Source organism: Prionailurus bengalensis, chromosome C2 (genome assembly GCF_016509475.1).
Source record: "Prionailurus bengalensis isolate Pbe53 chromosome C2, Fcat_Pben_1.1_paternal_pri, whole genome shotgun sequence".
Classification (NCBI taxonomy): Eukaryota; Metazoa; Chordata; class Mammalia; order Carnivora; family Felidae; genus Prionailurus; species Prionailurus bengalensis.
Window position 1 is genome coordinate 159,346,775 of NC_057350.1, and position 13,929 is coordinate 159,360,703.

At 39.2% G+C, this 13,929-nt stretch overlaps 1 protein-coding gene across 1 annotated transcript in view; it reads left to right on the forward strand.

The window, feature by feature from the left end:
• Nucleotides 1-2,214: 2,214 nt before the first annotated feature.
• The window catches only part of TOPAZ1 (testis and ovary specific TOPAZ 1), a 103,122-nt gene continuing 91,407 nt past the window's right edge, over nt 2,215-13,929 (forward strand). Inside the window, exons 1-2 of the mRNA XM_043595927.1 lie at nt 2,215-2,558; nt 3,133-5,596. Of these exons, the coding sequence (XP_043451862.1) occupies nt 2,354-2,558; nt 3,133-5,596 (2,669 nt within the window). The 5' untranslated portion in view covers nt 2,215-2,353. The remainder of the gene's footprint in view (nt 2,559-3,132; nt 5,597-13,929) is intronic.

Genomic DNA, 13,929 nt, shown 5'->3' on the forward strand with positions numbered 1-13,929 from the left:
CACACACACACACACACACACACGTAAGGAGATGGGTAGCAGGGAAGCTTCCTTGAGGGGTGATCCTCATACTAAATCTTGAAGGAGAATATGTAGTTCACCAAGCAGAAAAGCAAAAAAAGAATTTCCAGGACTAGCATGTAAAGACGCATAAGCATGACACAGCATATAAAGAGCAGGATATGTGTGGTGTTAGAAGATAGTTTTCCAAAAAACAAGATAAAGTCATGACTCTCATAGAGATGTCTCATAGAAATGAACTTGTACTAACTTTCTCTCATTAGGCAGATTTTATAAATACCAGTTCAAAGGATAAGTCTAAAAAACAGACACACAGATCAGGAATATTGAAATGAATGTGCCAATTGAGGCAAAACTGGCTTCTTCCACAGTGAGAGTGGGAAGTCAACTGAGGATAAGACAGGATTTGCATGTCCATAGACCATTATTTTGTATTGCTACCACTTATTTTAAAATTAGTAAGATATGTCCCATAGAATCAGAATCAGATAATGCAGAAGGGTGACTCCTACATATAGTTTTCCACTGAAGTACAACTTTTCCCCTACAGGGACAACAAGAGACAAAATTTGTTAAATATTCAGTGGCCACAGGAGAGAACCATAAAAGGTTTGGACTTCTTTCTGCTATTTTAGTCTCTAAGTAAAGGAGGTTCATGAAGGACAAATCTGGGAATGCCAGGATCTCTGACATGGGAGGGGCAGGGCAAGGCCTGGCAGCAGGTGGAAACCTCACCGACATACCACAAGTGTCACCTGCCGGACACCAAGACCTGACCTTTACCTCACACCTGCTTGTATTCACTGACCTTTGTTCCACATTTTTCCTTAATCTCTTTTTTCCAGCTCCTCTCTTAACTTGGGTAAATGGGAAGTGAAACTTCCCTTAAGCCATAGCGACTGCCCTAAGACCTCCAGCCAGCCCAGGCCACCCAGACCAGTTTGAATTTAACTTCTGACTCATGCTTGTGCAGATGGACCATGTTATGACCTCTAGAATAACTGATGATTACCTTAACTCATCATAATACTAAAATCCCCACCCAAGAGGGGCGCCTGGCTGGCTCAGTTGGTGAAGCAAGTGTCTGACTTTGGCTCAGGTCATGATCTTGTGGTTCATGAGTTGGAGCCCCGTGTCCTACTCTGTGCTTACAGTTCAGAGCCTGGAGCCTGCTTCAGATTCTGTGTGTTATGTGTCTGTTTCTGCCCCTCCCCTGGTCGCACTCTGTCTCTCTGAAAAACAATAAACATTTAAAAAAATAATAATAAAAATAAATAAATAAATAAAATCTCAACCCCAGAAGGATCCTCAGCCTCATTTATATAACAAACGACGTATGTATAGGCATGTTTCCTTAAGGCACATGGACAACTTCTACCTACCCTACATATGACAAGGCTTCCCTATCTAAATATGCAACTTAACCCTAAATGAAAGGAACCCATTCACCCGTGTTCTTGGAGTCATGGCTTTGGAAGCCACTTCCCACTATCTCCTTATTTGCTGCAAATGAACTTTTCTTTGCGTGGTGCAGTTTCTGGCTCACCAAGTAGCAAACTCAAGGTTGGTTTGGTTACATAAGTACAGAGGCATGAATACAATTTAGGAGGCTGATGCTGTAGGTCAAATTCTGAGAGCCAGGCCCAAAGTAATGGCAAAGAGCAGAGAGTGGCTGACAAACACAGGAAGTAGAATCAAGCAGATGTAATGAATGTGGCTGTGGCGAATGAAGTGGAAAGAAGTGGTCTCTGATCGTTTCTAGATTCTTGGCTTACACAAATGGGTGGACAGTGGCACATCCACCAACACAGGAGGAGGAAGCTTGTCGAGGAAGGATTAAGCTCAGTTTTGCACATCTGGAGCTTGAGGTGTCTATACGGTATGTGGGTGATTATATTGTGAAGGCTGAAGGAACGGGACCCCAGAGGACGGGACGGTTAGAAGCCACTGGCTGACACTCATCTTTGCCAGTGGCTAGGCAGGAGGGGGCAGCACGTGAGAGAAAGGGCCCCCAGTGGCTGCTGGAGGTTCCGGCCTAGGAAGGCGACTCGGGCCACAGACCCAAGCAATGAGGCCCTCATGCGTAGCCCGCACCTGCTTGGGGCACTTCCGCCCGTTGGGCCCCGCCCGTCCTGCCCAGGGGGTAGCGCGGGCCCCACTTCCGCTTCCGCCTCCGCCCCCGGATCCAGACTGCAGGCGGCACGGAGCGGGGCTGAGGGCGGTAGGAGCTCCGTGGCGGGAGCGGCCTTCGCGCGGCTGGTGGGCTCCTGTGAGTGGGTGCGGCAGGCCTCGGTGGGCCTTGGCCGTGGACTGGGCTGGCCGCCTAGGGCGGATGCGGCCGCCGCTGCCCTCGGGCCCCGCGGCGGCCCCCGGGCGTGAAGGCGACTCGCGAGGCCTGAGGAAGCGAGGCCGGCGGCCAGGGCCAGGCGAAGCGGGAAGTTGTGGGCCTGAGGCCACGGGACGCGAGGAGAGCAGGCAGAAGAGGAGAATGGTGGCCCGAGCGTCTGGGAGAGAAGAGGTGGAAAGTGACAAGTCGGGTGAGGGTGAGGCGTATGGGACTGGGAAGGCCGCCGTGAGGCGGCGGCGGGAGAAGGGCCAGGGTAGGCGGGGGTGGGGGGGGCTTCGGGCCCGTCAGACCCCCAGGGCTTAGAAGCAGCGAAGGAGGCGGAGCTCCCCTTGCAGCCGGGAGGACCAGTAAGAGAGGCCTCCTAGATCACTCGCATTCTAGCGTTTGCATCTCAGCCTGCCCCCCTGTTGTTTCACACTAGTGTGTAGCTTGAATTTGCATTGAGCTTTACCGATGCACGTGATTGACCGGAAGCCCTCGGTCAGAATTACTTTCAGAGGAATTCCTATCAGTGGTCCATTTTGGCTACTGTGAAGTGATGTTGATGCTAGCGATTATTCAGCTGGTTTGGAATTTATACGGGTTTGTATGGAGTTCCTTAGCGGAAATTAGGTTTTTCATTTGAAAACAGAAGTATATTCCCATACAGCTAGCTATTCAGGGAAATAAATGTGGATGGCTTCACAGTTTTTTATTTTAAGTGGTGTTGCTTTTTCCTCCTCAATATAAACATCTTTTCTGGTATGTTTTGTTGTTTTGATCAGCCAAGGAAAAAAGAAAAGTCACTGAAGCTTCAAGTCATGATCCACAGCCAGGGATTGACCTGGTAAGAAAGGAATCATTAACCAGTTTGGAATCTTTCCAAACAGTGGAGTGCAGTGAATTTCAAAGTATGGCTTTCTTGCAGTCTTTGGGTAAGGAGAGTTTGGTAGAAGGTATTAAAAGAAGAATTCAAATTAAAAAACTTAAAAGCTTAGAGAGCTCACCTCTCAAAATAACTGACAGTAAGGCCACACAAAATATTAAGGTTGAATTTCAAGATGAACTGTACAAGAATACTCCAAAATATTCTTGTAACAGCTTGTCACCTGGAGTAGAAAATAATTCCATTTTAAAATTACATGATTACAACTTTTTCCCCCATTCCAAGGGTTGTAATGATGGAAATAACCTTGCATATAAACCTCATGGTGGATGTATGCACGTTCCAGAAAATTCCTCGAAGTTAAAGAAAGAAAACCTCAGGAGTCTTGCAGATAAGAGTGACACAAATAATATTCCCCAGCTCTTACAGACTGAAGAAAACTTAATGGGAGTAAATAGGTTATTATTTGAAGAAGCTGATTTACACCAAAGTAAAATTAATGGCTTGCTTTCCTGCCTTCAAAATGAAAAAAATAAATATTCAATAGAGGAGAACAATATTGGGAGAAAACCCAGGAAAAGGATGAAAGTGTCTGAAAAAGGAGATGAAATGGTTATTGAGATGAACTGCTGTAATGTGTATAACAAATCTGAATTGGTGTTACAAGACAACCAAACAGGTGCTGAGGGCAAAGGAGCAGAGACTTTAGAGGCTAAAAAAAGTCCTTTAAAAGTTTTGAGAAAAGTAAACCATAATACACTCTCCCCAATGGATCATTTATTAAGTCTTCCAGAAATAGGAAAAAAACCAAGTCCTGAACATCATGTAAATGCTATGTTTCAGAAAACCCTTGAGCCACTTGTGGAAGAAGAAACAAAGAACACTCCAGAGCCCTTAGGATTTAAAGGCATGGAGCCGGAAGAGTATTTTAAGTCAATGCAAAGCTCAGTAGTGAAATTATCTAGTGATTGCCATCTTACTGAAAAGAGATCTTCACAGGAAGACTTGAGAAATGAAGCTGAAGAATCGAAGTCAGGCTGTCACAGAACAATACCGATGACTGGTAAAAGAACTTGGCCTTGTTATTCATGTGCTAGAATATCTGCCCAGTGTTGGAAAAAGTCTTCCTTGCCAGATTCAAATAACTTTCTTCCTGGGTCTCAGCAAAGTTTTAGGCAAGATGATTTTCTTAAACACCAAACAAATCAAACTCACTTAATTGATTCTAAATTATCATTACAGAGTACCATAACAAAAACAAATGGTGAATCTTCAAGCAAAGAAAAATTGAATTCTAATTTAAATTGTTTGTCTTCAGTCTCTGCAGTAGAGCCTACTTTGACGATTATAAAGGAACCTACAATTGATGATGGTAAAAAGATGAAGTCAGAGGAATGGAGCAGAAGTGGGTCAGAGGTAGTTTCTAATACTGATGAAGATACTCCGCTAACTAATGTGACTCAGAACTTAACAGGAAGTAAAAAAAAAGATAGAGGGAATTTAACAAAACTTAATTTGACAGTGGCTTCACAGGATGGCCAGGAAGCAAATAACTCTCTAGGCAAAACGATTCATCGAAAAGCATGCATTGCTAAGCAAACACTTGTGGTTCCAGACTTGGTTAAAATATTGAACACAGGAAGACTGACTAATTTTAAAATTCCATTACTTAAGAATAAAACAGAAAAAAGAAAAGAAATAAATGCCAGGTCATCAGAGAGAGATGCATATAGTCCCCTAGAACTTCTTGACAATTTATCTGGAGCAGAGGTAAGACAAAGTAGGAGTAAAGAAAATGTCTCCACAGTAACATCGGGACCTCAGTCTTTGAGTATACAAAATAGTGTAACTCCAGTGCAAGCTGATTCTGACTCATGCATGTGTAAGAATTCCTGTGGTGTTTCTCCAAACTTTTTAAAGGAAAGCAATGATACTAAACCATCTAACTGCATCTCTGAACCAGGCAATATTATTTCTAATAAGGAAGCTGTTTCTCTCACAATTGAAAGAAATAGTTTTTCTTGTGATCTTGGGTGTATGGAGAAAAGTTGTGCCTTCTCTAATAAACAAGAAACATTCAAACCAGTTTTCTCTGAAGTTAGTGGTAGAGAAATGACTAAGAACTTTTCAGAAATTAAAATGGGGTTTCCAGATATTCTGAAAGCATATGAAGATGATGTCCTCTTAATTGATGTCATTCAAGATGACCCAGATCTCTTTGGGGTCTCTAATGAAGGGGAGCTCTCATTTACTTCAGAGGTCCCTATGATAAGCCAGGAGCCCATTGTTGCTGAAGAGCACCAATCAACAGACTCTAAGCACGTGGAACTTCCAGAAAAAAAAGAAACAAGCGATGACTTGAGGTATGCATGTTAAAGTATGCCTTTTGGTGCAGATTATTGTTGGGGGTTTCAAAAGCACTTTCTGCTCTTAGGTATCACTGATTTATTCAGTGATCATTGAAACTCCATTATGTTTTTAATACAGTTATTTACTAAATGTAATACAACACATTACTGCTGAAACCTGGAAATGTCATTATGCTAAAATTTAGAGTCAAAATAAAGCAATTCTATTTTGAATATTATGGGCACATTAGCAGTTCAGAATTTAAAATGGTGATTTGTAAATTACTGACACTGATGCTTTCAAAAGCCAATTAAATTTATTTTCCTATGTTCTTAAATTATTACAAATATGCAGATATACTTTTATTTCAGCCAAGTTACTAAGAACAGTACTGTATATTTTAACCCATTTTCTGTGTCTTCCTTGTTAGATAAAAAATTCATTTTTCAAGGAACACAGAAACCTTGGAAAGGTTTATTTGACATATTTAGGACTTGAGAGTAGAATCAAAAGTTAAACCACTTTTCAGAAGAAAATGGCGTAAAATTTTTCTGATGGTTCTACTTTTAAGGTGATGGTTTTAAATGATGGTTTAGCCCCCAAAGAGGGCAATTTTGCCTAAGGCAACTGTAAATGGAACCAAGTAGTAACCTTCATGCTCAGGAATTTGATCTATTCTGGTTGATCCAAATTTTATTTTATGTTATGTCATATTTTACTAAGCTTTTATGATTCTTCAAGCTCTAATCTATATGTTACAACACTTGAATAATGCAATGTTTTGTGAACAGACTCAAAAGGAAACATGAAAACCCTTTCCACTAAGATTCAGTGTTACATTACTTAAATCTCTTTGGTATTTATACATTTTACTTAGTTATTTTTGTGATACATTCTTGATGTTTTTAGTGTTTCAAGAACTTTTAAAAAAAATTTTTTTTAATGTTTATTATTGAGAGACAGAACACAGAGCATGAGCAGGGGAGGGTTAGAGAGAGGGGGGAGACAGAATCCGAAGCATGCTCCAGGCTCCGAGCTGTCAGTACAGAGCCCAGCGCGGGGCTCGAACTCACAAACTGTGAGATCATGACCTGAGCCAAACTCGGTCGCCCAACCAACTGAGCCACCCAGGTGCCCCTCGAGAACTTTTAACTTATCAAATCGAGTACTTTCTGTTTGCCAAATGGAAGACTAAGCTTTATTATGTATTTTTAGCAGTATAATGAGATAGGATGATAGTTTGCCCATTTCAAAGATGGAAAAATAAAGACGACAAGTTGTCATTTGTCTAGGGTCACACTGCTAATAACATCTGGCTATGAACTGAGGCCTGTCTTACTTTAGAATTAGTGCTAAAAAAAGAAAAAATTCAATGATTGAGAACTTGACCTTTATAGTCTTTATTGTTTTTTAATCTTCTTGCCACCTATCAGCTATGGGACCTTTTAGGCAAATTATTTTACCTTATCTGTTAAAGGGGAAGATACTTGCTTCTGGATTGTGTGGGTTAAATCAAAGAGGAGATTTTGGTTTTAGCATGGCACTGAGTGAGGAGTAAGGGTTCAAAAGGAGGTAGTTAATGAAGGTGATTTTAACTTTTGGTATACCACACTTCTTTTGAGGAATACAAAGGGAAATTAGAGCAAATCCTGCATTTAAATAGAGCAGACATCTCCGTTAGCTAATGAGATGTTGACAGTAAGCTACCACCAAAGGTAGAAAGAAATGTGAATTGTTAGGAAGTTTGTTTTTTATTCTTTTTTTTTTAGAATAATGGCTGATTTTGAAAAAAGTGATACATGTTCATTACATTAAAAGTATAAAAGGGGGGTAATCCTACCATCCAAAATAACAAATCAATTGCTAACAATTTGTAATCATCATTTCAGACATCTATTTAGGCATATACATAGACATATTTTAGAAAAATTATATTGTTATTTTTTAGTAAAAATATTTAATTTTATTTATTCTCGATTGAGGGGAAGGGGAACTAAAATGAAACTAAAGGGATTGCTGAAACAATATACTTCTGTATCACAAGAGATTAGTTTCGAAAAGTCTCTCTCTAAAGTTAAGAAATGTTATTTAATAGCTTGAATTTTATCATGACTTTTAAAAATTATGTTCTAACTTCAGACAGCAGCATTTGCTTTCCAAACATGAAAGATGAGCATAACTGTACACTTTGGCTTTTCTACCAGTGTTGCCCCCAACTTTTGTGTTTTAAAAAAATGTTTTATATTGTTAAGTTTTGTGTCATTTACATTCTCTTCAATAATCTGAATTCCCAAAGACTCTCTTAGTTATATATTTAAATTGATTCAGTCCCTACCATTATGCTTTGTGCTTTCCTCTGCTTTGGCTATTTTGATTCATTTCTTAGTTGGATAGATTTCAGAGCAGTTTTTTTCAAGAAGAGTTCATGATTGCTGTGTTCTTTAAGATCTTGGATACATAAGAACAACTGTTGTGTAGGCAAATTGGGTATAAAATTTTCAGTTGATGTTTTTCCTTTTTACAACTGTATGGTCATTCCAGCCTGCTTTCTGACTTCGTTGTGAAGTCTGAAGCCAAAGCTAATTCTCCCATCATTCCTCTCTCAACTGCCACTGCTGCCTTTTCCTCCTAGCCCTCCCCCCACTCCTCCTTCTCCCTTTCCACCTGTCTTCCTCCTATCAGCTATCAGTTGTTTCTCTTACTTTCTGTCTTGGGATTGGTAATTATGTGTCAGTTTTTCCTGGACAAGGTGAACCGTTTTGGTTTGCAGTATCAAATTTACTTCAGATAATTTTTCTGATTGTCTTTGAACCTCATTTCCCTTTATATCAGAAGTGCCAATTATACTTTCATTGGCTTTTTTTTTTCATATCTCCTTCTGAAATTTTGGTCTTCAAGTAAACTTGAAAATTTCCTCAGTTGTTATTTATTGCATTGTATTGTATTTTTTTTTATTTGATTTTACTTTTTTAGAGAAAGTGTGAGCCGGGGAGAGGGGCAGAGGGAGGGAGAAAGAGAGAGACAAGGAAAGAGAGAGAGAGAGAGAGAGGGAGAGCAAATCTTTTTTTTTTTCTTCCAAGTTTTTTTTTTTTATTTTTTATTATTTTTTTTTCAATATATGAAATTTATTGTCGAATTGGTTTCCATACAACACCCAGTGCTAATCCCAAAAGGTGCCCTCCTCAATACCCATCACCCACCCTCCCCTCCCTCCCACCCCCCATCAACCCTCAGTTTGTTCTCAGTTTTTAACAGTCTCTTATGCTTTGGCTCAGGAGAGCAAATCTTAAGCAGGCTTCATGCTCAGTGCAAACCCGAACTTGTGGCTCATTCCCATGACACTGGGATCATGACTTGAGCTGATATCAAGAGTCAGACACTCAACTAACTGAGCCACCCGGGTGTCCCCTCAGTAGTTATTTTAATATTTTTTCTGCAATAGAAATACCCGTTTTATAATCATCCACAGTGCTAGGATCAACCTTAACGGGGAAAAATGGAGGTATGATAAACAGAGGGTCTGCTAATAGTTGGACAGAAAGTTGTTAATGATTCTAGAACTAAATGAAGCTTATAATTTCAAATTTCAAAACTGTCCCTTTTATCAACCAGTTGCTGGTTCATATACTACTTTTTCCTCTAAGACACTAAGAGGTTGAAGCCTGTTAGACCGTGTTTGTATTTTACAGGAACAGAACTTAAGGATGGGAGGGTTAGGGGGCGTCTGACTGGCTCAGTCAGTTAAGTGGCCAACTTCGGCTCAGGTAATGATCTCGTGATTCATGGGTTCAAGCCTTGTGTCAGGCGCTGCTGTGCTGACAGCTCAGAGGCTGGAGTTTGCTTCAGATTCTGTGTCTCCCTTTCTCTCTCTGCCCCTCTCCCACTCTTACTCTGTCTCTCAAAAAAGAAACACTAAAAAAAGGGTTTTTTTTTAAATAATTAAAAAAAAAAGTATGGGAGGGTTAAGGCAGATACTGTCAGAAGCTCTGGACTGCTTCTTACTGTTAAAACATAGTCAAGCCTGAATTGATTCAGTTGTTGGAGGAAGTGTTCTCAGACTTGGTTAGGGAGAATTTGTAAGATGTGTAAGTTATGTTAGAATGCTTATTCATTTTTGATCTCTACCATGGATAGAGTTCATATTAAAACCCAAATTATCAGAAGCATATTGGAACTAATCCACTAACACTTGAACTGATGAGCTTGGTAATGCATAATTTTTGACAATGATAAAACTTTTGAATTAGCCTGTAAATACATTAGCCTGAGATTGTCTATAATAGTGCTGACCTTGAACGTAGGATTATCTTCAATCATAATTTTATTATATTCTAAAATATAAGTTGAGTGATATTATACAGTGGATCATTGAGATTTTAAGAATCTGCCAAGCATTCGAGGGAATTGCTGTGTAGGTATGAAGGAAAAATCAATGTGCCTGAAACAAAAATACATAAACTGAAGTACTAAGAATGCTAGTAGTTTAGAAAAGAGGGATGAAAAGGTATCTTGGAAAAGTCAGAATTTGTACTGATCCTTGAAATTTGGATTGATTTAGATTTAACAAAGGGGAAGAAGGAAAAAAAAATTGGTGGGGGAAGAAAATTAATGAAGAAAAGGTAGGCATAAGGTAAAGGTAAATATGAATATGGTTGTAGAGGGCAGATTATGAAGCATTTCCTGACTCTTTTAGGCAGAGTTAGGAGCCCTTTCTGTTCCCATAGCACCTTTTCCTATCACAATTACGGCACTGATGTTATGATAGTAATAACTTACATGTCTCTTGCCTATTAAACTGTTGGACTTCTTGAGGGTAGGAGGTTTCCATGTCTCATTTACCTTTGCAAGCCCAGTCCCTCATACTTTGAGGGAAGGGAGAGAATTAAACTTTAAATTTCTATCATAGTAGGCTGTGCCTCAAGCATCTAGATTAGAATATATGTAAATGAAGACAGTGAATCCTTTCTTTCTAAAGCAAATAGGTGTTGATGAGTACTGGGAAATAAAACTGGATAAATAGGGTGATGCCAGATTAAGATGGTTGGAAAGTTGAGCATCAGAAATTGAAGTCACCAGGACAGGACTAATGCTGGTGATCAATGAGGACCAGTTACACCACCTTTGCAAATTGGATTTAAATCCATAAAGAGCATTGTACCTTCTGGAGCTGGTAATAATAAACACAAACTTCTAGAGGGAAAAATGCCTGGCACCAAGGTTGTTCAGATGATTTAGAAGACATTCTTTCTCTCCCTGTATATTTAGATTCTGTAGCCTTTTGGGAAGCTTACCTTGCTCCATTCTGCCTTTCCACTGAATATCTGAGACAATCTATAGTGCAAAATTTTACACTGAATTATCAGAACTGATATTTGGTGTCTGCCCTGTGCTAGATACATCACTTACATTATTTTTTTTAGTAGAATAATTCTGAGGTTGAAACTGGCCCTTTTTATTTTAATTCTTTTTTAAGTCCAGTTGACATACAATGTTGTATTAGTTTCAGGTATACAGTGTAGTGACTCACTATCTCTGTACCTTATGCTATGCTCACCACAAGTTTAACTACCGTCTGTCACCTTACAATAGTATTACAATATCATTGACTATATTTCCTTTGCTGTGCCTTTTCTTCCCATGAATTTTTCACTCCATAACTAGAATCCTGTATCTCCTATTCTCCTTAACCCACTTTTTCCATTCCCATACCTCCCTTCCTTGTAGCAATCATCAGTTCATTCTTTATAGGTTTCATTCTGCTTTTTGTTTATTCATTTGTTTTTTAGATTCCACATATGAGTGAAATCATATAGTATTTGTCTTCCTCAGTCTGACTGATTTCATTTAGCATAATACCCTGTAGGTCCATCCATGTTGTTGCAAATAGTATGACCTCTTCCTTTTTTTTTTTTTTTTTTAGTGCTATGTAATATTCCTGTGTGTATACACTACATCTTTATCCATTCATCTATCGATGGACACTTAGGGTGCTTCCTTATCTTGGCTAATGTAAGTAATGCTGCAGTAAACAGAGGTGCATATATTGGTATTTTCATTTTCTTTCAGTAGTACAATTATTGAGTCATAATGTACTTCTATTTTTAATTTTTTGAGGAACCTCCATACTATTTTCCGCAGTGGTTGCACCAACATTGTACAAGCGTTCCTTTTTCTCTACATCCTCACTAACACTTGTTATTTCTTGTGTTACTTATTTTAGCCATTCTGACAGGTATGAAGTGATTTTGATTTGCATCTTTCTGATGATTAGTGGTATTGAGCATCTTTTCATGTGTTCATTGGCCATCTCTGAGTCTTCTTAGGAAAAATGTCTGTTCAGTTTCTCTAAAACTAGCCCTCCTTAAAATTGAATCAAAGTGTTTAATTTTCCAAAGGACACACAGCTAGTAAGTTAGTAAGGCCTGGATCTGAACCCAGGGTAGCTTGCTCTGAAGTTTGCTCCTCAGCCCAAAACAGCCTGCTAGAACAGGGCCATTTTGGTTATTTGTAAGACTTTAATTTGATTACTCTACAGATTGCCACAGAACATTAATCTACCTTTGATCTCTTTTCTCCGTCATTTCCTCTCTAAAGTGGCGGTGGGGCAGTTTGAAGAAGTGTCATTCTTACTTTTACTTTTTTCTCTTTTGGGTCACATAAACCATTGTTTTTTTTTTTGTCTTTGCCAGAATATATGATATTGTACTTTATGGAATACTCATTTGTAGTAGCAAGAGACCTAGCACCTCACACCAGGGCATCAGGCCAGGCAACCTCTGGCCCAATGAAGTGGATACTATAATATTTCTCTGCTTTTGGCCACTGCTATCTACAGAATAATTGCCTCAGTAAATTTGTAGCAGCCCTATTTAGAAGCAGTATGTGAATGTGTAAATAAGTGAACACTGACCTCAAGTCAGCTAGTTAACATCTCAGAAGAAAGCAATAACATTTTGAATTTTTCTTGGGCCTAGTTTTCAGACTTGTTCTGGTAGTAATAATTCTAGAGCAGTCCTGCTCAACTTTTTGTCAGTTACCCATAGCAAAGGTACGTTTTGCATTACAATCCAGTACGTACTTGTGAGTGTGTGAAACAGATTTATAAAAACAATATTTTCCCTACTATAAGAGATGTAGTATCATATTTTGTATTAAATTGTGTTTTATAAAAAAAAAAAAAAAAAAACAAGTCCTGGGTGGAACCCATTAAACTTCATCACTCCCTTACAAAATGCTGTGGTTGGAGGATAAACTTGATGTAATCCGTGTCGTTCTTCAGAAACCTCTTTTACTCCCCTCTCCTCCCCTCTCCTTGTTGCTCAAATCTCTTTTGCTTCTCTGTACTTCTATAGCTTCACTCAGGTCTGTTCGTTTCTCTCCTTTCCTCATCCTCCCCTTCATTTTTGAACCTTCCCACTCCATCAAGGGAGAGCTGTACCTTTTCATTACAGCAGTACAAAACTGTAAAATATTTATGTGCATTACAGTGTTGCTTTATTATTTTTTTTTCAAAGTTTATTTATTTTTGGGACAGAGAGAGACAGAGCCTGAACGGGGGAAGGGCAGAGAGAGAGGGAGACACAGAATCGGAAACAGGCTCCAGGCTCTGAGCCATCAGCCCAGAGCCCGACGCGGGGCTCGAACTCACGGACCGCAAGATCGTGACCTGGCTGAAGTCGGACGCTTAACCGACTGCGCCACCCAGGCGCCCCCTTTATTATTTTTTTTAGTTTAGATGAATTTAATTTCTTTGTGTTTCTCATCTTCAAAACAAAATTAAATTACTTCTAACAAGAGCAGCATGTACAATTTTACCTTCCTGTGAGCTACTTATTCATAGTAAAAAGTTTCTCATGTTTATAAACTATACCAGCAATATTAAAAATACTATTTTAATATAGTACTTTGAAATTGAAATTGAAGCAGTATACTTGCTATATTATAGCCTGTTTATGGTTTTTGTTTTGTTTGCAGATATAACCTCCTATGTGTCTGGAGCTATACCTATGTGAGAATGTAACTTTCAGGATAATTAGAAACTGCAAAAACATCCTTCAGTTCTTGTGTATTTATTGAGTCACTTAATCGTATTCATGCTATTACTTTAATCTCTCACAGTTTTTCCTTCCTCTCATTTCTCACTGCTGCTATCTTATTCATCTTTCTCCTAGATTATTGTAATGAGCTCCTGGCTAATTCTCCCTGAACTCTCTGTTTATCCTCCTCCGTAGTGATAGTCTGTAATAGAAATTGATCTGCTAGTGACTGCTTACATTGCTTCAGTGGCTTTCTGCCCACCTGAGGATAGAGTCTAAATTGCTTGGCATGTCTTTTTAAGGCTCTTTAG